Source organism: Lissotriton vulgaris, chromosome 9 (assembly GCF_964263255.1).
Source record: "Lissotriton vulgaris chromosome 9, aLisVul1.2, whole genome shotgun sequence".
In the NCBI taxonomy this organism is placed as follows: domain Eukaryota; kingdom Metazoa; phylum Chordata; class Amphibia; order Caudata; family Salamandridae; genus Lissotriton; species Lissotriton vulgaris.
The window spans coordinates 933,899,282-933,926,362 of NC_141697.1; the positions used below are offsets into that span (position 1 = coordinate 933,899,282).

General features: G+C 42.8%; 1 protein-coding gene across 1 annotated transcript in view; it reads right to left on the minus strand.

Moving 5' to 3' along the window:
* The window catches only part of RNF123 (ring finger protein 123), a 2,099,603-nt gene that overhangs the window by 1,707,634 nt on the left and 364,888 nt on the right, over positions 1–27,081 (minus strand). The window contains exon 8 of the mRNA XM_086938772.1: positions 23,188–23,274. Coding sequence (XP_086794898.1) covers positions 23,188–23,274 — 87 coding nt within the window. The remainder of the gene's footprint in view (positions 1–23,187; positions 23,275–27,081) is intronic.

Genomic DNA, 27,081 nt, shown 5'->3' on the forward strand with positions numbered 1-27,081 from the left:
TGATTGCATACATTTCAAAGGCCCTGCAACAATGTAACATTTCCAAAGTTAACTGACCGATAAGACGGATGGGGCAAAACATTTTTAAAAACAAGATTATTAATTGTATTACCGTCTAAGCGGCACTGCACGTTTCGGGCATACTGTAGAAAAAGCGGAAGGTGGAAGTTAGTTCTACAGCAGTCAGAAGTGACTGACTAGCAAACCGGGGCAAGCGCTTCAGTATTACTTACATTTGAAGCTTTACTCGAGGACCTCAAACGACGGCGTGGCGGAGGGGCTGCACTCTGGCGGAAACGCCTTAGCTGGCTGAGCTGCCAAGCGTCCGCCCATATATACAGGCTGGTAATTAGTCTACACCCACTGTGGTTTCCAGGTGATCGGTTAGGAAAACCAGAACCGGATTGGTGGGTCCAAAAAGGCTTTTGCAGGCATAACAAGGGAGAATGAAAGTGAAGCGGAACTGCTTATAATTTGAATATTTCACTTAATTCATTCAACCCAGACACCGCGGTGTCAAATTTAACTATTAGTAGAGCTTCCCGTTTTGACAAAGCAAGGTTTTGATCGCCACCACGTGGATTTTTTTCCACTTTGGAAATTACAGTCCATTTGAGGTCACTTACAACATGTTGCATCCGCGTCCAGTGGAGCACCAAAGGGGCGTTTTCAACCCTCCTTTTGATTCTCGATTTGTGTTGCGAGATCCGTTGCCGGATCTCTTGATTGGTTTTACCTATATACAGTAGGCGACAAGGGCATGTAATGCCATAGACAACAAACTTGCTTTTACAGTTACTGAAGGATTCATGTTTCCAGAAAATTCCGTTATGCTGGAACAGTAAGCCCTCAATCGAGGATTCACAGCACAGACAGGTACCACATTTGTGGTGTCCAAGGACGGGGGGCATCCCCATCATTTGGCGTAACGTAACTGGTTTAGGTGCTGGCATTGCGGCTCGGACTATATAGTTGGCAATGTTATTTTCCTTTTTGAAGGCAAAAAGAGGCATGTCAACAAGGCTTTCATCCAAGTCTTTCACTAAATGCCAATTTTGCTTTATGACTTTTTTCAGATGGTTGGCATTAGGGCAATATGTGGTGACACAAACCTGTCGTTTTAATTCCGGCTTAGTCTTGCGTTCTAAGGTGGTCTCACGTGGTGTCCATTGTGCTCTCCTCATACAGCTCTTCACAAGTTTCTTAGGATACCCCCTCTCACACAATTTAGATGTTAATTTTGCTGAATGTGTTTGAAAATCTTCCTTAAAGGTGCAGTTCCTGCGGACTCGCAGGAACTGCCCGTAAGGGAGATTTTCTTTGAGGTTCCTGGGATGATTGCTTGAAAACAAAAGAGACTTGTTTCTATCAGTGGGCTTGCTGTATAGGGTTGTAGCCAGTTTCCCTTCAGATGGGAAGACTTCCACGTCTAGAAATGCAATCCTTCTAGTTGAACTGGCAATACTGAATTTTATGTCAGCAGTTCTGTTATTCAACTATTGGTGGAACTGGTCAAGAGTATCACTATCGCCCGTCCAAGTCATAAAGACATCATCAATAAACCGGAGCCACGCTCCGATGTATTGAGAGAAAGGGTTGTTTTGGTAGATGTACGCCTCTTCATACATTGCCATAAATAGTACCGCTAATTCTGGTGCGAAGGGGCAGCCCATGGCTACCCCTTTGACTTGGTAGTAGTATTCTCCATTAAAGCAGAAATAATTCTTCTTTAAGGCGAACGCTGCCAAGTCGACAATGAATTTGGTGGGCACCTGAGTTGGTCTAGGTCTGGAATCAAGATAGTGTGTAAGTACTGCTATCGCCTCATCTTGAGGGATCTGCGTGTATAAAGAAGTTACATCCAAAGTAACTAGTCTGTCTCTGTTTTCACAGAACTCAATGTTTTCTAGTTTGTTGATAAAATCTGTTGTATCCTGAAGGTAGGATTTTACACTGGTCATAAATTCTTTCAAAAAACAGTCTACATATTTAGCTGCTGGCTCTAGCACAGAACCACATCCAGCAACGATGGGTCTGCCGGGGGGATGGTCAGGGTCTTTGTGAACCTTTGGCAATACGTAAAACATCGGCACTTTCGGATGGAGGATTTTAAGGTATTCAAGCTCTTTAGGTCCGACAAAGCCTAGATCAAAACCTTCTTGTATAATAGTGAAGAGCTCATTCTGAAGGTCAGTAGTTGGGTCTTTATTTATTTTGCAATAACAGCTACTGTCTGCCAGCTGTCTCATGACTTCGGTGGTATAGTCATGAATATCCCACACTACGATCGCTCCGCCTTTGTCGGCCTGCTTTATTATGACGGATTAGTTTATCCGATTCATTAGATGTAGTAGCTGAAAAAACAGTGAAAAGAAAAATTTAGAAACCTGGGAAAGGGAAGGAAATTAAAATTAGCATGTACGTGAAACACAATCTCTCAATAAATGCAACGTGAAAGGGTAGCCCTTCACAATTTAACTACGGTAAGCCGCGTAGCGTTTACCGAGCGTTGTGTAAACATTGGCGGGTAATACGTTTAGTGTTATTGACGAGCGCCTTGTCGGTTTTCTCGTAGGTTCTTCAAATTATTTGAGTTAAAGCGACGGCTACTAATCCGTCTCAAGAAGAAGCAGATAAGGACAGACCTCCATGGTCACTTCCTGTTGCAACACCTCCGGGAAGGCACCATCCCTGCTGGTTTGCAAATTAAAAACATACCTGTAATCTTTACAGAAGACCCGATATTTAAGAAAGGTTTTTCTATGATAGAAACCAAATGCAGTAGAGATCTGATGGTTCTAACAGTCGAGACAGCGGCTCGAATATCAAAAGAAGAACTAGCCGAAATCTCTAAACTTGAGTCAGAAATAAGTATTAACCCTACCATAGCTGACGCCAAGGCACTCTTGGATAAAGTTAACAAAGAAATCCAAGAATTTAAAGACTACACGATAACTCAAAAATCCAACCAATTTGAGAAGGATAAAAAAGGTTTTTCGCTAGATAACATATATCCTTACTTGCAGTCTGATTTTTATTCCAAAGTGGAATCAAGACGTTTCCTTCAAGGAAACCAGGGAAGATCACGAAAGCAGTTTATTTCCTTCAGTGATACATCATCATCAGGGACTGACAGTGATTCCACAAGTAATTATAATCGTCCAAATAGGAACCGTAACTGGAACGCCAACCAACAGCAACCTAACCAATCGTCAAATCCCCATTTTTTAGGGAGAGGTCAATCACTACCCAGGGGTCGAGTGAGAATCAACACCCCCTGGGAAATGAAAACCAGACGGCAGCACTACAAAAACTAGATATGTCGCCTATTTTCAATTTATCTAAAAAAGTATTAACATCTGACGAAGAAAGTGTGTTGGCTAAAGGCCTGTCATTCGTCCCCTCCAAAAAAACTGACTTCGTCAAAATGAAGTCAGAATTCATCGAATTCTGCAGGAAGTTAAAATTAACCCTGTTTTTCAAGGATGCCCCCAGTAACCAGCCTTTGGAAGTTACTGGCCTTAGGAATAAATCCACTTTTTGTCCCCCAGCGAGTAAAGTTCCAAAAAACCTTTTGATATTCGAAAAAAGTGTCCTGTCGGCTATATCAGCTATGGAAAAAGAGAGGAAATATGTAAAATTTAATACCTCTAAGGCACAGATGACAGCTCTTAACAATCTAAAAACTGACAGTACAGTCATAATAAAGCAGGCCGACAAAGGCGGAGCGATCGTAGTGTGGGATATTCATGACTATACCACCGAAGTCATGAGACAGCTGGCAGACAGTAGCTGTTATCGCAAAATAAATAAAGACCCAACTACTGACCTTCAGAATGAGCTCTTCACTATTATACAAGAAGGTTTTGATCTAGGCTTTGTCGGACCTAAGGAGCTTGAATACCTTAAAATCCTCCATCCGAAAGTGCCGATGTTTTACGTATTGCCAAAGGTTCACAAAGACCCTGACCATCCCCCTGGCAGACCCATCGTTGCTGGATGTGGTTCTGTGCTAGAGCCAGCAGCTAAATATGTAGACTGTTTTTTGAAAGAATTTATGACCAGTGTAAAATCCTACCTTCAGGATACAACAGATTTTATCAACAAACTAGAAAACATTGAGTTCTGTGAAAACAGAGACAGACTAGTTACTTTGGATGTAACTGCTTTATACACGCAGATCCCTCAAGATGAGGCGATAGCAGTACTTACACACTATCTTGATTCCAGACCTAGACCAACTCAGGTGCCCACCAAATTCATTGTCGACTTGGCAGCGTTCGCCTTAAAGAAGAATTATTTCTGCTTTAATGGAGAATACTACTACCAAGTCAAAGGGGTAGCCATGGGCTGCCCCTTCGCACCAGAATTAGCGGTACTATTTATGGCAATGTATGAAGAGGCGTACATCTACCAAAACAACCCTTTCTCTCAATACATCGGAGCGTGGCTCCGGTTTATTGATGATGTCTTTATGACTTGGACGGGCGATAGTGATACTCTTGACCAGTTCCACCAATGGTTGAATAACAGAACTGCTGACATAAAATTCAGTATTGCCAGTTCAACTAGAAGGATTGCATTTCTAGACGTGGAAGTCTTCCCATCTGAAGGGAAACTGGCTACAACCCTATACAGCAAGCCCACTGATAGAAACAAGTCTCTTTTGTTTTCAAGCAATCATCCCAGGAACCTCAAAGAAAATCTCCCTTACGGGCAGTTCCTGCGAGTCCGCAGGAACTGCACCTTTAAGGAAGATTTTCAAACACATTCAGCAAAATTAACATCTAAATTGTGTGAGAGGGGGTATCCTAAGAAACTTGTGAAGAGCTGTATGAGGAGAGCACAATGGACACCACGTGAGACCACCTTAGAACGCAAGACTAAGCCGGAATTAAAACGACAGGTTTGTGTCACCACATATTGCCCTAATGCCAACCATCTGAAAAAAGTCATAAAGCAAAATTGGCATTTAGTGAAAGACTTGGATGAAAGCCTTGTTGACATGCCTCTTTTTGCCTTCAAAAAGGAAAATAACATTGCCAACTATATAGTCCGAGCCGCAATGCCAGCACCGAAACCAGTTACGTTACGCCAAATGATGGGGATGCCCCCTGTCCTTGGACACCACAAATGTGGTACCTGTCTGTGCTGTGAATCCTCGATTGAGGGCTCACTGTTCCAGCATAACGGAATTTTCTGGAAACATGAATCCTTCAGTAACTGTAAAAGCAAGTTTGTTGTCTATGGCATTACATGCCCTTGTCGCCTACTGTATATAGGTAAAACCAATCAAGAGATCCGGCAACGGATCTCGCAACACAAATCGAGAATCAAAAGGAGGGTTGAAAACGCCCCTTTGGTGCTCCACTGGACGCGGATGCAACATGTTGTAAGTGACCTCAAATGGACTGTAATTTCCAAAGTGGAAAAAAATCCACGTGGTGGCGATCAAAACCTTGCTTTGTCAAAACGGGAAGCTCTACTAATAGTTCAATTTGACACCGCGGTGTCTGGGTTGAATGAATTAAGTGAAATATTCAAATTATAAGCAGTTCCGATTCACTTTCATTCTCCCTTGTTATGCCTGCAAAAGCCTTTTTGGACCCACCAATCCAGTTCTGGTTTTCCTAACCGATCACCTGGAAACCACAGTGGGTGTAGACTAATTACCAGCCTGTATATATGGGCGGACGCTTGGCAGCTCAGCCAGCTAAGGCGTTTCCGCCAGAGTGCAGCCCCTCCGCCACGCCGTCGTTTGAGGTCCTCGAGTAAAGCTTCAAATGTAAGTAATACTGAAGCGCTTGCCCCGGTTTGCTAGACAGTCACTTCTGACTGCTGTAGAACTAACTTCCACCTTCCGCTTTTTCTACAGTATGCACGAAACGTGCAGTGCCGCTTAGACGGTAATACAATTAATAATCTTGTTTTTAAAAATGTTTTGCCCCATCCGTCTTATCGGTCAGTTAACTTTGGAAATGTTACATTGTTGCAGGGCCTTTGAAATGTATGCAATCAGTAAGCCGTGTCTGGCAGACCACGCCCTTCACAATTTAACTACGGTAAGCCGCGTAGCGTTTACCGAGCGTTGTGTAAACATTGGCGGGTAATACGTTTAGTGTTATTGACGAGCGCCTTGTCGGTTTTCTCGTAGGTTCTTCAAATTATTTGAGTTAAAGCGACGGCTACACCAATTGCCACTTTGTATATCTGGCCTCCGTGGTAAGAATCCCCAGAAGTTATATTCTGTTATGCAACTACCTTGAGGCTGCCACTTCCTTCTTAAGCCCTTGCTCAATTTCTTTTTTATAGACGACGCGCCTCGACTTAATTTTTAAATTAAACGGCGGCTGCACTCCAAGAAAAAGGCTCAAGAAGAGTAGGTAAGGATTGTGGCTGCTTGCCTAAACCCCTTTTTTTGACGCAAAATGTTGACGCTGCATTTGTAAGAAGTCTGCCCTGACTGTACACATGTCCACTGCTTTACAGGTATCTTCCTCGTCTTCCAAGTGATTTTCGCCTTTAGTATAAGCATTCTCTTCGACTATTAAGGCAGGTAAAATTTACAAAAAGCATTCTAAGTTTTCCGTCTACTAGCCACCCTCACTAAGTCCTGTAGATAACCCTAATCTGCCTTGTCCATTTTTAGGTACAATTTGTTCCCCCAAGCCATGATGCTGTAAAAATTAACATCTGGATGTAATTTCACCATCGTGGTAAGCTGTGAAGGAGGGGGTGCAATCTGAGTGAGGTTTCTGAGGTTGATCAACTGAAAGCACACTCTGTATTTTTTATAAAATCTTCTTTTTTTCTTTTTTCCTTCTCCAGATAAAAATAAAGGCCCTGATGAGAATCCTTGTAGACCAGTAGGATTCGAAACGCGTAGGCCCATCACCACTCACAGTCTGCTTGGGTGATAAGTTCATTTGAATCGTGTTGCTTGTCACCTTTCCCTGTACATTACTTTGTCCATTTTTCCTTCATCCAACACAAACTGTGAATAGTTTGAATTTGTGTAAAGAATGTACTGTTTGTATAAATAATGTCTTAAGAAATATCCTCTAAAGAGACTTCGCAGACTGTGGTCTTGTTCCAGCATTCCTGTGCTTGTTTCCTCACTGTAAATATTGTTCACTGTAATATATTACTCACGTTTTTGTTCCCCCCTGTGTTCCTGAATGGTTGAATGTTGTATGATTGTGATATGGTTGATATAATGAAAGATCCCCCTTATTATTCTTGTACCTAGCATGTAAGATTGTTCACTGTTCCCAAATACAGCCGTTTTTGATAAAATTGAACAAAATAATAAAAGCTACTAATCAGCTTCCAGTCTTGAATCTTGTTTCAGGTCTTGTGTTCTAACATTTGTTAAATTAATTCTTGCAATCAGTACTGGCATTTTCTCTTTGTTTTTCCTGGCTGACAGCCTGCAGCTGCTACAGTCAAGTAAGGAATCTAACCCCATGCCAAAAAGTGTGAACACTGAACAGACAGAGACAAAATCCTGCCTGGGAAGGAGAAGTCACCTCCCTTCCTGACAAGATGGCTAGTGAAGTGGCACATCTAGGCAGTGAGCTTCAGAGCTCCCACAGCCTCTGCAACAAGGCTGCCTCCCAAAAGTGAAAACAGCCAACCCACTGCCCTCAGGCACATGTGCACCCGGAAAGGCAGGAAAATTAGATAGTAAGGATGCGTACACCCCCAAGTAGGCTAGTCACACCCTGGGAAAGGACCACCTGGTCTGTACAGCAGAGGGTGGATTCTGCCATTTTTTAAAGAGGCAGAATAGAGAGTTCTGGGTAGAAGAGGTGGCACCCCCCCCCCCCCCCCCCAAATGTGGCCACCTCAGGTGCAGATTAGTTGCTGGGGCTAGTAGCGCATTGGCTACTTGAACCCACACCCCTAACATCCTTAAATCTAATATTTAAGGGCCAACCCTGGCACCAGAACCTCCGATCTGCTTGAATTGCAACCAAGGACAAAGAAGAGACCTGTGACTTCAGGATCTGCACAAAGTAAAGGCACAATAACTGCACTGTGGAAACCACCCTGCAACTGCACGACCACGGCTCGTCCTGGACCAGAGATCAGATCCAAAGGAAAGAGTAACCTCTCTGCAAGCCAAAGACTCCCTTGGACTAGAGGTACTCATCCCCTGTAACCCACAGGCAAATCAACACCCAGAAACAAAGAACCACTGGCCATCGGGCCCGCCGAGGAGTTGCCCAAAAGTAAATGGTCTAATGCACTGTGGGATTTATAGTCCTGACCTCCAGCAAGTTTCAGACAGCTACTCTTTTATCCCGGACTACACAGAGTCAAAGTCACCGAAAGCTGTGTCTGCTACTATCAAGGCTTATTGGTGGCAAATCGGGCTACCACTACCTTTGTTCAACGCTGCACCTCAACGGAACCTCGCAGCTTTGTCAACCGGCCGCCTCTGTGGCCCTGTTTTTGAGTTTTTGCACCAGTTTCCTCGCCAGCACCCTCTGGGGGAGCCCAGGAGTGGACGCCTCACAGGGAAAGCCAGGACGGGTTCCACAGCGGTATTCGTACAAGCGCCTTGAGACCCTTGCGGGTGAGTAGTGCGCTATACAAGTATCAATTTAAAGCAGTAAAACCAGCACCCACAGCTCCCACGTTCAGCACCAGGGACAGCAAGGACAACTCTGCATCCAGATAAAATTCAACTGGCTGTCGGAGCCTCGTCTTGGGACCCACATCATCTTACACCCTCAGTGGTTTGCATTGGACTCAACCTGCAAGTGAGCAAGTGTCACTAGTGTGTTTCTTACTGACCGCAACGTTATAGTTTTGCAAGAGTTAAATGCACCTATTTGTTTATGCTTTAAAAATCCATAACTCTGGTTATATTCTTCCGATTGTCTTCGTTTTGGTGTCTACAATTATATACAAATCTACTCTAGGTTTAGTTTATCAATTGGTGTCAGATTTCTTTTAAGTCGTGTCAATTACTTATCGCCGGTACTCTGAAATGCTTAGCACATGTTCCTCTAGGAAAGCCGGACTGCTCTGTGCCACACTACCAGGACTGAGTTAGGGGTTTACTGGTGTGAATACAAAGGTCCTATTTGGGGTAACATGAAAGTATTACATAGTCACGCCTAACCAGCCTCGCTACATAATACCCCACTTTCCTACACTTGCGCACTACACCAGAGGTGAGTGCAGTGAGCCTCTTCTTTAGTGCAGTGGATGTAGAGTTTCAGTATGATCCCACTTCTCATACACAAGCGTTCCTCCGATATGAACAACATGTTGCTCCAGCTCCAGTTACCTTGCCCATCGAGTCTTAACAGAGCGTATTCTACACAGATGCCTTACACCAATCAGTGGTAAGAACAAAATAGAAATACTCCACAGTCTGAGTGGCTGTGCAAGGTGTAGCAAAAGATGGTGGACTGCATCATTGGTGCACCCACACTACACTCTTAGGTGACAGCACTGCAAAGCATGGAGAGCTAAATGCTCTTTTACTTGCAACTCCTACTTCTGTGTGCAAGGTTACAACGCAGACTTGCAGCATTGCCCTTTGAATAGATTCAAAGATTCAAAGGGAAAACCCATAAACAATAAACAGCTTTGTAGAAATTTAGCTGTTTTACAAGGTAAGCTTCTACTGATCCATGTGAGCCACACTTTGGGCCATCAGCGGCATGACATTCATGCTAAAGAGACTGCACGTCCAACTTAACTTCTAAGGCTGCAATTTAGACTGCTAGAGTAGCACTCCTAGCAAAATCTCAATTGAAGATCAAAATAGATATCTTAACAACCATAAATACAACAAAGCAAGCTGGGGAAACCTCCTGCCGGTTATCCTCCCAGATGCTCATACATCCTTAATTCCGATAACACTCCTGTTGTCACTCTACCAATAGTGGGAGACAGGATAATAGCTTACAAGCTGTCTAGATCAGATTTAATTAAAGAAACCCATGAGTGATAAGCATCTACTCAGGCAGAAGTTAATGCAAACACAGCAACGCTACTAGAGACTGTTTTGTTTAGTAAACAGACTAGGGATTATGTCAGGCAGTATGACATTTGTTAGCAGATTAAACCCTCCACCGCCAAAAGACCCTCACCATCTCCCCTTACAATCTCCCACATACCATTTTGGGTGCTTTATTTGGACCACATGTGTCCCCTTTACTAAGCCAACTGATATAAGTACATACACACTCGCATACAGAAAACAGCTGACGCCATTACCGGCGTACACTGAGGCCACGCTCCCTCAAGGCCACGCCCCCTCTCACGCTATAAGTAGGCGCTGAATACAAGCGACCTGCCTATACCATTTCTCCTGAGGCGGAAGCCGGGAGTGTCACTGCTTTTGTGTATCTGTGTTTTTAAAACTTTCACTTGCGAGTCACTTATACTGTTGTTATTTTTAAAACTCACCCCCTGCTGACGCTCGGTTTAGAGCAGAGACCTTCAGCATACTCAGTCGTACAGCGGAGCTTAGCGCTGCCGCAACACACTCGCATCCAGAAAACAGCTGACGCCATTACTGGCGTACACTGAGGCCACGCCCCCTTGAGGCCACGCCCCCTCTCACGCTATAGGTAGGCGCTGAATACAAGCGACCTGCCTATACCATTTCTCCTGAGGCGGAAGCCGGGTGTGTCACTGCTTTTGTGTATCTGTGTTTTTAAAACTTTCACTTGCGAGTCACTTATACTGTTGTTATTTTTAAAACTCACCCCCTGCTGACGCTCGGTTTAGAGCAGAGACCTTCAGCATACTCAGTCGCACAGCGGAGCTTAGCGCTGCCGCGACACTCGCATCCAGAAAACAGCTAACGCCATTACCGGCGTACACTGAGGCCACGCCCCCTCGAGGCCACGCCCCCTCTCCACCTCTTTCGTTTCTATAAAGCATGTGCATTTGGAGGAAGCGCAGTGGACGAGCACAGCGGGAGCGCCTAAGGCAAGCCCGTCTGCGCCCGTCATCGCCAGAACATCGCCTCTCGCCTGTCCCCCTGTTCAAACTACACAGCATAGAATACATTACGAAAGAGAGCGTCTCCTCGCACTTAACCCTGATGTAAGATGCGACAAGATTGGAGGCTGCCTTGGTCAAACAGGTCTGTACTGTAAGTCCTGTAGCTTTACAACACCTATACCTAGTCTATCTAGACGTATAACTACTGCGCCAAAACACTCCTCCCTCATAGTCCTCCAACTGAATGTTAGATCCCTTGTGAACCACCATGCTGAAGTGTTCACCCTTCTAACGGATGAAAGCCCAGATATTCTGTTCCTATGCGAAACATGGCTCCATGATGACCATACTAGTATCCAGAACCTCACGCTGCCCGAGGGATTCTCTATGAAAACCATAAATAGAGATTCAAGGGGTGGTGGGATAGCTGTTGTATACCGAACGACATATAACTGCTCCTTCACGAAGGAAGACATCTGGGGGTGCGAAAGCGCATGGTTTAAGATCACCACTAGTCCGCAGTTTACCCTCTCGGGCCTCTATATCTACCGTCCGCCCGGTCCTACCTCTAGGTTCATTGAAGAACTTTTAGACGTAGCTCATACTCTAGTGGTGTCTTCTCCCAACTTCACCATATTGGGAGATCTTTACCTCCACTTTGACTCCGTGTCTGACCCTACCATTAAAAACGTATTGGCGGATCTTACAGCCCTACAACTAAACTCTCTTATTCATACCCCCACTCACTCTGCCGGGCACTCACTAGACCCTGTCTTTACCAACATCTTAGAGGCCACGGCTGATCTCCCCAAACCCATGGGCTGGACTGACCATTTCCTTATTAGATTTTCCATGATGGTCAGAGAACCGCTCACAAAAAATACTTCCAGTTCCTGCTATAAGAGGCCCTGGCACAAACTTTCATCTGGTGATCTTATCACTAATCTAGGCGATCTTCACTTTAATGCCGAGAATAGAGACATAAACGCAGCATATGCTGCTTTCCATGAGTGGATCACCACAGGGCTTGATACCCTAATTCCAGCCAAATGGACCAAAACCCGTAGTAACCCTTCTAACCCATGGTACAATGAGAATTTAAAAACCATGCGGAAAGAATGTAAAAGAGCTGAACGCTGCTGGAGGAAGGAGTATAAGAATACTGATAAAGCCCTCTACCTGTCAAAGTTAAGGACGTACCATAAGGCGATACGTACCACCCGTGCATTGTTTTATGCTAAGGAAATCAACTTAAGTGCCAACCCCACCAAAACCATTTTTAAGCTTGTACAACATCTCCAAAATAGCTCTAACCCAGCACCATGCATTACTTCCTTACAACAATGTGATGACCTCGCTACTTTCTTTATAGAAAAAGTGAGAAAAATCTATAACACCTTTCCACAGGATTTTCCTGAGCTCCTCAACCCTCTTAACCTTTTGGCCGACAATCGTAGCCTGTCACTTATACCTAGTATAACCCATGACGACCTAGCCAAACTATGTACACAGGTTAAGTCCGGTTCTCCTACAGATCCTATGAGACCAGCCAAATTTCTAGAATCCCTTGATTTTTTCCTCCCTCCCTTGGCCACTCTGCTCAATCTCTCTTTCTCCTCGGCGGTGGTTCCCACCTGCTGAAAGCAAGCATGGGTCTCTCCGATTATTAAAAAGCCTACGCTAGACCCCACAAAGCCAGAAAATTTTAGACCTATTTCGCTGCTTCCATGGGCATCGAAACTGGCAGAAGCCCACGTGAACAAAGTATTGTCCCACTACATGGTCCAAAATAAAATCTTGACCCATCCCAAAATGGCTTCAGACCAGGATTCAGTACCGAATCCGCCCTGCTGACTACCATTGAACACCTCCGGAACATACTGGACGCCGGTCAAAGTGCTGCGCTGATTCTACTTGACCTCAGCGCGGCCTTTGATACGGTCTCCCATAATATCCTGCTAAGGCGTCTCGAGGCAATAGGGATTTGCGATCTTGCCCTTGAGTGGTTTCGGTCCTTCCTGGAGGATAGATCCTTCCGGGTCTCAGTCCCCCCATTTATTTCTCAGCCCCATTCCATCGAACAAGGAGTTCCCCAGGGATCGGCGCTTAGCCCATCCCTTTTTAATCTCTATGTCCAGCCTCTCGCTGAAGTGGCAAAAGAGTGGGACCTTACGCTGCTGTCGTACGCTGACGACACGCAGCTGGTCATCACTCTAACTGAGGGCCCCTCAATTTCAGCTGCGGAATTTAGAGATGGCTTAGCGGCAGTTGCGCAATGGATGACACATAACTGCCTACAATTGAACGCTGGGAAAACAGAAGTGCTGCTCCTTGGAAAAAATCCCTGCTACTGGAGTGAACATTGGTGGCCGTCCCTACTCGGCCCCATTCCTTCGCCCAAAACTGTGGTGAAGAATTTGGGTGTCTGGCTGGACTCCTCCCTCAATTTCCAGACCCACACAAAGAAAGTGGCAGCTACTTGTGTGGGTCTGCTAAGGAGCCTTCATCCGATACTTGGCTTCTTCGACCCCAAAACGCGCCAACTGATAGTTCAATCAATCATCCTGGCTCGACTGGATTATGCCAATGTTCTATTCTTAGGCATCAATAAAGCAGAGATGGTACGGCTGCAACGGGTACAAAACTCAGCAGCTAGGGCTGTGGTGGGCCTCCCTTGCAGGTGCTCTGCTAGATCTACCATCCAGAAGCTACATTGGCTGCGTATTGAGTCTCGAGTTCGATTCAAGACTCTCACCACTGCCTTTAAAATTCTCAGATCAGATTGTCCGGGACTCCTATACCCACTTCTGGTACCCTACACCCCCCAGCGTGCCCTACGCTCATTAGGACAACACCTTGTGGTTGTCCCTCGAACCAGGCTCAGCAGAATGGGTGGCCGCTCTTTCAAGGTTTTGGGGGCGAAACTTTGGAACTCCCTGCCACTTCACATTCGCTCTATGACAAACCTGATGGCCTTTCGCAAGGCAATCAAAACATATCTGTTTTCCCTGATATAATCTTCCTGTTGTTTCACTCCCTCCCTCCCTCCCTCCCCTCAGGTATCTGCTATGGTTCAGCGCCGGGACGCCTCGTTGCTGGGGCAGCTGTTTTGCGCTTAACAAAATATTAACATAACATACTGGTGGCAATCAATTAATCTGGATTTAGCCAGAGAAATGCAAGTGCTTCAGCAGTAGTAAAAGATTTGCAGTGTCTTGTAGCGATTGGGCCAGTTCATTAATTTCATTCAGATAACAGTCCTGCATTTGCATCCAAGGCTTATAGGGATTCAATGTCTGCTCTGGGAGTTTGTCTGTAATTCAACCATCCGTTTAAAGCTGAATTTAATGGTGTTGTTGAAGGTGTTAACAGCATGATTAGCCAAGCTTTGACTGCTAGGATACTAAGTTCGGGTCTTCGTTTGTTCCATAATCTATATGGAGTTCAAGGAGCACTAAATAACTTGCCTAGATGAATATTGGGAGGATGTAGTCTATACGAGGTTCTCTTCAGAGTCCCTATGTATATGCCTGGCTTGTATAATCCTGGAAAGATAGCTAATGTAGATATATTTGACTTGGAGAAACGTTTGAATATTTTACAGAGTATCCAAGAAGTCAGAGACAAGCTGTCTAGCGCGAATCACTCCGACGCCACCACCTGTGAAGAGAAGGGCATCACTGGTGCTAACAGGAGGGTTTTCAAAGCTGGGGATCTAGTTTGTGAAAACATCCACAACAAGCAAGCTTTTAAGCCATCCTGCAGACATCCTGTGGACGTTCTCTGGATAAAAGGCAACAGAACACTTATTCTGCCGCCTTTACCTGGCTCAAGGAGGAACAGGCGGTTATCCATTGGCTACATGAACAAGCATTTGCAATGCAATAGGTCTCGCATTTGTGAACGTATGAGCTATTGGCATTGTAAATTGCAATGCCTGTTATTTATGTGTTTTGAAAAACTGCAAGTGGTGCGTAAACACCATTTACAAAAGACCATGACAGGAGCCAATTAAAAAGATGGGCAGTAAGTGGGCATAGTTTCATGCCCATTTCCTGAATACTACACGTCTCAAAGAGACAGCGCAAGCGCTGCATAGTGGAGACCTAAAAACTAGTTCAATTTATTGCAGAGATTTCATCCGAAACCAGAGGTTGCACATGTGCATTATGGGGCAGAAATGAGAATGTGCATGACACGCTCAGGATTCACTGTGTCTCCTTTGAATTCTTCATCAGACTTTGACCCTGTGATACACATTTGACAGTTAACACCCCCAGTGGCCTTAGCTAACAAGTGGACTACTGCCAAGGGTGTCACTTTCAGCTAGTTAACAGCTTTTTGTATTAGGGCAATGCCCTTTTAAGATACGCCTTAAAGAAGCTCAGATGCATGTTGCACATGCGAACAGATAAGCAGCTGCATTCCATCAAGCTTTCCTCTTGCATGAAGCACTCCGCATCCAAGTAATGCAGGAGTGATTACTTACTGGATTGATAACAACTACTCTTACGTGCACCAGATAACTACTACCATGATAACAACTACTCTTACATGCACCAGATAACTACTGCCAAATTAACCAGTAACCAGTCTCAGAGAGCTACTGCACTTTGTGCCGTCAATCCCCAGAGGCTTACTCACTCCAAACAGCCAACCACAACAGGTACGGGGTCGTACAACACCCAATCATTAGAAACTTAACACTGTGATTTTACTGGATCCATACATTAGATACCGTGTCTACTAGTCATGCGTCTCAGAATTCACAAAGAGTGTGTTTTTTTCTTTCTTGTTTTGACAAAAGAAATGCCAGAAGCAGTAAGCACCTAAAGAAGTGCCACGACTTCCTCAGAGTTGTGATTAAAAACAGGAGTGCATATTTTTATGCAAACAGGCATCGTTTGGTTTCTCGCTGCTCTTGAGAGTTGCGCCGGAAATCATTTTCCTATGCCATGGTTTTCACTGTAGGTAACTATGGGGCTTCTCTGTTGTAATATCAGCATAAAAATGCTGCATTTGTAATAAAAGAAAACAAATAGAAAAAAATGGTGCCGCACATTTTTTATTTAGCTTTAAATATCTTAAGCTAAAAGCTTGGGTCCCGTATTTGCATGAAAAGTAAAGAAATTGAAATAAAATATTTTTTCTATTTCTTTACTTTTGAAGAAATCGTGGCACCCGTGCTTTAGCTTAAGATGTTTACAGTTGAAGCACGGGTGGCGCCATTATAAGCAAAGTAAATACGTTTTAAAAAAGGTATGTGGTCCTTCAATAGTAACCAAATGAAAGGTGAGGTTGCCATTATTCTAGCCAAGGCGTGCCGCACTAGATAAAAAAACTAAAATAACCTTTGCAAAAGAGCGTGTTCCACAGATATTTCAGAAAATAGTGCTCCGAGCCTGCAGTTAAAACTTAAGGAGTAACAACACATGTAACGGGGTGTCCGCATGGGAGGTTACAAGAAGAGAAAAGGGGGCACTAAGGAGGAACTACTAAGCTTACTGACCAATAAAAAACCACCATTTACAAAAGACATTGACAGGAGCCAATTAAAAAGCTGGGCGGAGCTTCATGCCCATATTCTGAATACTACACATCTCAGAGATACCTAAAAAGCACTATGTGGCCTGTCCTCTAAGCAGACCTTTGAAGACACCAAGAAGAATTCAGAGCAGTGCCTCTCAGCCTATCCCTAATCCAAATACATTACCCTTTGAACAAAGCAGTAAGATTATGAGCTTGAGTTCCCAGCCAGGAATATTTTAGCACAGTACTCTGTAGAACTCAATGTTCTACATAAACGCGCCTGATGTTGACATCGGCAATGTTGCTACTGTTAAACACAACTCTATTACTTATTATAAAATAACACCTGCCGCCACATCATTTGAACTAGTGCCCTTTCAAGAGCCTCGAGAGAGACCACAAATATTGAGAAGGACTCTGGATACTTTACAGAGCACCTAAGAACCCCTCCTACAGTGATACATCGCCAGATACTGCTTTGCGCTTGTCAAATGTTCTGTGAAAAGTATCCAATTCCATTGTGGTCCTATGTCCAGATCATTTTGGGAACTTTTCTTTTCATCATGTGGCTGTCAACGATACTAGTCATTCTAAAACTACTCAATGGACATTTTGACCCTGCAAGAACGTTTGCATTACCAGTGGTTCGTGAACCAAAGCCGCATTCTTCATCCCAAAGAACCCGAAGAGGTCTCTATTCTGTGAACATCACAGCATATTCTTTGCTGGAGGGCACAGCATGGGAGTAAGTTCCATACCAGATGATGTGACCTACTACAACATTACCATTGCCATATGATAAACGTTTCAAGAAATGATAGTTATGCCCGGTTCTATTTCAGTTGACTGTGACACTTAGACCATCAAGAGAATAATGTCTGATTTGCTAGCATATTGTTACCATCACTATGCACACTTTTACATCTAGGGCTTGATATCCTAGAGAAATTAACAATTACACACAGCGGGAACCATGTGAGGCTCCACCTCCTGAAATCCATTCGAATTTCTTAAAGAAATTCTCTATCTTTTCAAAGTGCTGACAGATCACACCCTTCAGAGTTATATTTTTTTACAGAAGCCACAACAGCTTCAGAAAAACCTAATCACTACTAACAAGTTGATTTATTCTACTGCATTTAATCAAAATCTGGCATTCCAGGTATAGGAGTATTGGAAAGCAAATGTGGATGAGAAAAGTATTTGGGGAACCAGTATTTTGGAAGATCCAAGGCAAAGAAGCCTTGTTTCAGGCATGTATAATAGCAAAATAAATGATTTTTCTGAACAGAACTTTTCAACAGACAAACTTGTCTAGGATCTGGAACATTGAAGGACTTAAAGTAACCTTCTATACCAAAAGTCAATTTAACTCTGTTCAGCTCTTGGCCATTCCAAACTAATATGTCAGACTCAGACAAATTATATAATGCAAAATGGAACCTAAAATTCGGTTTTCTACTTAAGGTTTAGCCTTTTGGCCATATGATTCTGACACCTGCATGCTTTGTTTTCTTTCCAACACCCCTGGACCTAATACTAATCATCTTGGCCCACGTTCTACTACACAGAAACGTGTAATAGTTACCACATATAGAGTAGATGCCAGTAATGGATGGAACATTCTAGTGTTCCGGCTGTAAGAGAAACTTTTGTCTTAATTATCTTCTGGGAGCAAATATCAAAAGAAATAAAACATTTCTGGCCACAGGAATATATGCCAATTATAAATAATTGAATAAATATTCTGAGAAAAAAGCTGCAGAAAGAATTAGGTAAACAGATCAAGAAAACATGTAGGCAGTTTTTACAGTTATTGACAATAGAATCCACAGTCTTTCTAAAAGGAGAGTATCAAACTCTATCCTCAGTCTTAGACTTCATAAAAAGAGACCAGAGTTTGTTACAAAATGGACAGGCTCAACTAAGAGCAATTACACAATTACATTGGCCATTACAAACTCTCAGATCAGGTTTGTGCCTTGGCAACTTCTCCATAAAGCAGCCATATTTGAATCGTATAGTTTGACACTTAATTAGATAACAAAGGCTGAAAAAGAATCCATACAGACACAATTGAATATAGAACAAATGGAAGACTCACCATTTAAGGTTAGTGACACTCCACCCATTACCCGGTTAATACACGTTATTATTTCTTTACCCATTACAATATTTCATTTTAAGTACTGTCAGAAATATTAATCCATTGGCCAGTATGAAACTGTGCAGAATTCACAATAGTTCCATTTATGAAAATGTCCTTTCTCCTACATCGGTTTGAATAAAAATGAAGATGATCCTGTGTATGTTTGTACAACAAATTGCAGGATCCCCTTGGACATTCCCTTCTGTGTGATACTATATTGTTATGTGGAATGTGTAACACTTTGATGCTAAAGTTAAGTTGTATTTTATCGGTTTCCCCCAACTGCATCCATCCACACACACTCCTGAATAATAGTTCTCATTTATGTGTTATCAGTGTTACTTGCTGTGGGTTCGAACCTGGTAAGCCAACCCTGATACAAATTTCTAGAACAATGCAGTGTTGTGAAAGGACCTTGTACTCGCCAACTCGTAATATCATCAGAAAAATCCCTTGGTCAAGTATAGATATGAAACCTATGCATTTTAATTGCGTTATTACCAAAAGAGAACCCTTTGACCTCAGGGTCTGAAATCTATTAAATGAATTTTGTCAATATTGTGCAAGCTATATTCAGTTTGTCTCTGATGACTGGTGTTGTGCATCTTTTTTAAGAACATTGGATCTGATTTGGTGGCTGATTCCATAATTGATCCACTCTTGTTCTCCAGCCTGCTGGAGGATTCCAAACCATCATATTGCTAATCGGCTGTGATATCATTTTTCTCCCATTCCGACAAGGTAGCCAGCAGCATAGAGCACACGTATCCAGCTGAACAAAAACACAGAGATTTTAACACACTATATGGGACATGCTTGACTATCTGAACTCAGCCTGCACTGGATGCTCTTGTTTTCCAAAATAGACAATACATAAGTAAAACCTGTGTTCTGGTGCATAAACTGTCAAACTGAAATCATCTTGGACTTACAGCTGGAACAGCACCCAGAGGTTTATTTTGCTATGGAAACAATAATCTAACCACAACATGAGCACAAGACACAATGCTGACAAATGCATCTGTTTCTGCTACGAGGTGCAACCTATGACAGAGCAATATCGCCAGTGGCCCTTTTCCACACAGCTTTTGATGAATGGCTTAATTTACTACTGTTCTTTGAGCCGCTTAAAGAAAAGCCACAATTACCACAGAGTGCCTGAAACGAGCAACCGAATGTTGGTCCTTAAAATGTGCAGACTCACGACTATGAGGAGCATGTATTATCAGGACTCTATAAGGACCACAAAATTTTTTATGTTTGAACCAGAAGATGTAGTATGTTCACTGATTAGAACTGAAATCAACATTTGAATCGACCAACGACATATTCACCCATAGATACCACAGCAATAATGAACTGTTAACTGAAAGACTGTTTTCAAATAAGACTCTTCATTTTTGGTGTTTTTTTTATGCTGCATATTTTTAATTTGTCCGATTTTTTTATCATCACTGGTATGTGTAATCATCAACATGCATCTCTTTGAAGGACACACTTGACAGACTCCATTTTACACATAATCAGGAATTGCTTGAACCAAATGCAAGGCTTAAAAGTAGTCATGCTTCCCTCATTACTTACGTCATCTTTTAATGTGCCATGTCAATTGCTTTTATTTCGGGCTATGACAAGTCATATACATCTTGTATATTGTGCTTAAATATTCATCCGGGTTTAGGTGCTTTATATCCACCTAATTTAAGAGCATGGATTTCCCTCCATGTAAAATACGCCCTTATGACATCACATTCAGACGTACAAGCCGGGGATGACGTTCTAAGGTCATAATCTGTCTTTAAGTAGGCCCCCCTCAAACTCCATCTTAGCTGATGGAAGTCGCCGTCTTCTCAGTTATAGGTAATGGGAGTCGCCATTTTCCTCAATTTATGAAGAATTACTGCTATGTCTCTCACTGACACAGATGTCGCCTGACCTGATTTTTTTAAGAACTGTTAAAGTGCTAAGTCATTGGCTAATGACATATCTAAAGCATGATGTGACAGAAGTCTGGGAAAAAGTACCTACTTATTATCACGTCAAGGTCAAATAAGAACAAATGCATTCATATAGTCAAAATGGTCTAGTTTGAATTGACATCTTTTCATCTTATATGTTCATAAGGAAAAGTCTGGGACACACACCTTGATGCACATAATCTATCTCAGACATTCTCAAACCTATGTCAGAAATTCCAATCTCTGATCAGATTTTGTATTAAAAGTCGCTACTTGACCACTTGTAAGGAGAGTTCCTTCACCCAGATTATCGCACAAGATTCTACCAGAGGAGATCTAGCCTACTGCCAGCGTACTTCAAAGATGCTACATCTCTCCTGCTGCTGATAAAGCTGTGTGCTGGAGGAGGCTCAACACCGCCGTGTGTGTTTGCCCTTCACATGGAACTCTGCCTTAATGCCCTCACTGATAACAATCGCTCTTGCTGTCAACAAGATATGTGGTTCATCCCTTCCACTCAAGAAATTCTAGATCACAAGTTGGTCTACTTTCCATGCTTTCCCCTGTGTAGGTTTTAGAGTGTTCGGTTTTAGATTACATTTTGACTATGTTAGAAATTTGTACTTTAGTATCTTTGCTAACAGATAGCCTTCTTGACGTTTTTATGATATTCTGTGTAGTCATTTTAGATATATGGAGAAACAATTTCGTCCTGTTGTAATAAATGCTTTTTGTTGTGCCCCTGGCCCAGTTGGAGGGGTTGTTAGTAAGCCCAGGGCAAAAATTCTACTTCTAATATGTATTGGGTGTGGTTCTGCGGGGCTACAATAACCACTCTTTCAAATTCAGACCTGGTGCATTGAACCGAGTTGACCTATGCCACCCGGGGGGTGGAAAAGCAAACCTTGTACAACGACAAAGTTGTAGTTTACACAACGGGCCTTTTTCATACAATAAAGTTTTGACTAAACGTTGATTTGCTGTTCATTATCTGATGCTTCTTGAGTTCTGAGTCCCTAACCACACTCCACCACCCTGAATAAGCATTAGCCTTGCTACCCTGAGAGTCTATCTGTATTTGGGTGTGCTGGTCTCGGTGCTCAGTAATGGTAAAGTCCCAGAAAATCAGTGATAAATGGCTCGAATTAATTAAAATTGAACACAGTAACTCCCGATTGCTTTGGTATCCCTAATATGTTCCCAGATCCCCCGTTTCTCATTTTGTGGAACCTGTTTGCATGTTTTCAGAAATAGATATTTCAGAATTTCTTCTAAAGGTCCTTTGAAACTTTGGAAGGTAAGAAGGTGTGACAGAGGGACTACTTTATTTATGATCTTCCTTCAGGATGTTCAGCACTCTTTAATCACTGGTAAGGAGCATCCACTGATGAATCAGAAGGTTAAGTAAGTGTGATATGACCTCTTGATCGGGTCTTAAATGTGGTAAAAGTGGCAAATGATTTCGGTATTGAACACATTCTGCATTCATTGTCTGGAGCATATTCTTTTACTTTCACCGTTGTCTGACTTTAAAGGAATGAATGGATAGCAGCTAACATTCTGAAGACTAAGGACATATAATGGGGCATAAGCCTTATCAGTGTGGTCTTATCTGAAATTTCCTTCATCAACAATATCGCCATCGTTTCCCTCTAATATGTCAGACTCAGAGTAAAACAATGAACTATGGTCTAACAATTCAACTTGGAATTGAGTTTGTAGAAATTATTCAACCATGCTGTTTCCATAACATACACAACAAAAATATATGGCCAGCACTGGACTCCAGTGCAATTATGGAGCAGTCAATCACGCTGAGCACACAACAGCCACACTTAAGGGGATTGTCAGTGTATTTTGTTTTCATGTAATAGTATTGGACAGAGTTAGTGAATTTTAGCTTGGTTTTAACTGGAGGTCTTGATTACGTTTGATTCCGCACCTGTACCAGGAGTAACAAGGTATGCAGTGAGGGTATTTTCGGAAAGTGCCTGGGGAAAATCGAGACAGCGCCAAAAGGAAGTCCTTCATCTGTCACTTTTTGGTTTCATAGAACTGACTTAACATTGTTTTCCTAATGAGGAGAACATCCACATCAATCAAGGATATCAATATGATAACATGTTTACATGGAACTCCACAAATGCTGTGATTTCTGTATATTTGAATAAATGTGTAGCCAAATGAAATAACACATACTAGGACTGACACTGGCAGTGGAAATCCTATATTACAACCAACGAAATCAGAAGTGGTCCACAACGAAGGTACAGTGTGAACTCTAGATTACTGAGGTGTAGTGTTAATTGGATCAAGGTGGTCATTGCTGTGTTGAGAATGCAGTCTGTGCTCCGTGATACCTTTAACAAATCCCTCCAACTAAACAATATTAAATGTGAACTTAAATTAAGCAAAATTGCACTGATATCCTAACCCAACTAAAGGCAATCATACACACTATTTTCTGCGTAGTTGCGTAGGACTGAACAAGAATGAATTTAACAGACGTTTTTAAAGTGATATTTCTTTTACAAAGCCCTCATGCAACATGTTCAATCATGGCTGCTGTACACTTACTTTGCCATAGTTTGTTGTGGTCACATTCCATTTGCGCACACGGTTGCCATCATAAGCATAGGAGTCAGGGGTATCTCCAACACCTTCCTAATTTGAAAAGAAAAAAAGCAATTTGTTCAGCTTCCCGGTGGCAGAAGCATTTAAAGGTGTCTGGACCCGATATTGCATGCCTAAAGATAGCTGTGATCTCTAAAGCTCAATTCAGCAATTTTTGTTTTTGGAAAACATACCAAAAGATGACGACAGTTCTGAACACACGCTCTTGGTGGCTGCATTAATTTGCAGCGTTTAACAGTACAGACATCTCAAAACAAACATCCGATAAAACCAACTATACCTAAACTGGTCTGTCAATATGTTCCCACAAAGGAGGGGGTCTCTAGGTATGGATAGAAAAAAGCAAGATAGGAAGAAGAGAATAGTGAGAGTAAAGACCAAAGAAAACAGGAAATAAAGAAACATCAACAGAGTATAAATGAGAAAAGAAACAATGAAAAGAAAAAGTAAACTGTACAAAACTAAACAGGCGATGAGTATGCCAATAGTTGGAGCTTTAGTATGGTGAACAATTACAGGGTGGACAACAGCAGTGCAAGATTCCTGTCATGCACACACAAATACAAACAGGGCAGGAGCAGTGCAAAAGTCACCACTCACACAGAGCAAGTATTGCGCAGCAGCATTTCACACTTCCCATACATGCACAGCATTTCACACTTCCCATACATGCACAGCAGAGACACACAGGCAGGTGCAGGTTAGTTAATCATCTCATCCAAAGACATACCATAGTACAGACAGAAGCAGGGAAAGTTTCAATCACAAGCAGCAGTGTTTCAGCACTGACAGCAGCAATCCAAGGCCCCGGACCCTTCCACACATTCACAGAGCCCAAGAGGCAGCTGTGCCAACATGACATGTGACATGAATGTTTATTTGAGGATATATTTAGAAAAACAGGAGCTACACAGCAATGGAGCACATTCATGGTCACGGAACACATGAGGAAGGGAACCCAGGCAGAAGAAGGGAGAATAACAGAGGGGCCACCAGCCAGAGTGTTACACCTGGAGGAGGTGCTGTTTTACACACACGGTGTTGTTTTATACACACACACACACACAAAACAGTAGTGAAAGAATTCCTCACACAAATACCTGTATACTATGAATCACTGTAAATACTGAAGCTGCTTTGAATAAGCGCAACCATACCTTCTCTTTAAAGAACAAGTTACTTACCTTTCGTAATGCAATTTCTGGTAGAGAAAATATCCAGCTGCTGATTTCTTACCTTTGAATTTCCCAGGCTGGATTGGAAACTTTTACATGAGTAGTACCTATGCGTGCTGTCAGGCGGTTCCGTTTGGCCCCACGTGACATCTTTGGCGTCATTAGCGTCAGTTATGATGTCACGGTCCCCTATATAGGCACCACCCAGGCGTGCGGATATAAGTTCCTTTTCACTTTTTCCACGCCAGAAGGCCAGTGCAATGAAGTGAACTGATTTGTGTGTATCACAACTAGTGCCCTGAAAAAGGAGCAACCCTAGCCCTATCAAATGAGTCAACATAGCGGGAAGGCATGGGTGGGTCTGTAAGGAATATGCAGCTAGATATTGTCTCTGCCAGATCATTCTTTACCAAAGTTAAGTAACTTGTTAATTTGATAGAGACTTCCAGCTGTAGATTCCTTACCTTTGAATAGACACCCAAGCCATACCATCCTGGTGGCAGGTTGCGGGCAGATTCTCTACATTAAAAAGTCCTGCTCGACCGAACGGGCAAGATGCCCATCCCTGTGGACCTGACTGTCCAGACAGTAATGCTTGGCAAACGTGTGTAGAGATGCCCATGTTGCTGCCTGTCAGATATCCAGGACTGGGACGTCCAAACCCAAAGCTGTTGTTGCAGCTTTTCACCTGGTAGAATGGGTCCATAAGCCCTCAGGAGGCTGCTTACTAGCCAGGGTGTAGCACATTTTAATGCAGATCATGACCCATCTCAAAAAGGCCCGTTTTTGCCCTGCTCTTCCTTTCTTAGCTCCTACGTAACCCACAAAGAGTTGGTCGTTCACCCGGAACTCGTTGTGCGGTCAAGGTAGAACGACACCGCTTTTTTGTGGTCCAGATTGAAGAGACGCTCCTCTTTCTTAGAGGGATGGGGGGAAGTAAAAAAGGTGGGCAGCGTGACTGACTGACCCAGATGAAATGGGGTCACCACCTTTGGTAGTAATGAGCCATGGGTGCGAACCACCACCTTATCCAAAAATGTAATGTTAGCTAGCTCGCATGATAAAGCCTGCAATTCACTCACCCTCCAGGCAGATGTTATAGTCACTAGAAAGGCTGTCTTGACGGTAAGTAGCCTGAGGGGACAATTATGCAATGGCTCAAAGGAAGCACACATGGTATGCGAGAACCAAATTAAGTTCCAATGTGGTATGATAAAGGGGTAGGTGGAAACAAATGTGTAGGACGCTGGCTTTGTACATGGTGCATACTTATTTAAGTAATGCACCTTGCACTAATCTAGGCAACCCTTATGGTGATTTAGTGGTCTTTGATAATCATAGAAGGCTCTCAAAGTGGTAGCTGCAGAGAGCAGCCTTCAGGCTTATCTTGAAGGAGTGTCAAGCAGCTTGTTTTACCAGTTTAATCTTCTAGTGTAGGTTAAATGAAAAAGAGCCACACAGTGTGTATATAAAAGTACCCACACTACATACATTAAAGGGGACCCAAGGGCAATTTAATGACCTGCTCTGAATACACGCCTTGTCAGTTTACCGCGAGGCATGCGATGCGCAATTACTTTAACAGAAACAGGTTCGAAAGTGGGGCTCTTTAGAACTTCCAGTTCGACATGCTCTTTGAATTGAAATATAACGATCTCAGACTATGGGCCCATTGGAACGATACCTGTACACCAATGTGCGCTCTCAACAGTACAATGACAACAGTTGATTTATAATCACGAACCCATTAACCCATCATGTAGAGCGGATATAACATCTTAGATACCGCCCCTCTTGCTTTGCTGGAATTTGTGCATGCCCTAGTTACATACTTAGGACAGTATTCTACAGCTAAAATAGATCTGTTGCTGGCACTTCTCGGTGGATAATTCTAGAGTTTGAATTTATTCACCTTTACAGAGCGGTGCTTCACCAATGTCCTGAGCCGCAGCCAGGTGGGGTGAGGTCTGTACTTCTCACTAACCAGGTAAGAAGTAGTTTGTGAAACTTGAAAAGTTTCAATTTCTATAATAAACGTTCTACACTAGTTCAAACAGTGTGGTTGTTCGTATTCTTTAGATATGAACCTCACCAATGTTGATAATTACAACAGGTGTAAAAGAAGGCTTATTTTGGACAGGTGTTGAGGGATATGCTCATGCCATGCATTTTTATTTCAGTCCATCGCTGACTGTGTGAGAAGACTTGGAACAAGTACAACTAGAGGTCCAGGTGACATTTACATATCAATGTTCCAGTACTATTTTTCTCTCACTTTTAAACACTTCTGTCACATTTGGGGTTTTTTCTGTCTGCAGTAGCGATATATTTTAGGTCCTGAAGAAAGCAAGGCTATTGGCCGTATTTGCTGAAACATGTCGACCACGTTCCACCACTAGACAGTTTATAAGTTTTCCCTGTCTTGGCTATTTTTAACATTGGTGTTAGGAGCAATATTCTATTAAATTTTTTTGCTGCTCCTTAAACCAATTTTATTCACTTTCTCTATTTTCTTGGTATTTCTTTGCACTGCACACTCTTTTTTACCCCGTCAATTACATTACCAACACATATGTTTCCAACTCTAGTACCAACATATACTAACCAATAGGAAGGCTAATTTCTTTCTGTTAGAAAAACAAGATCAAGTACAGTGTTGGTC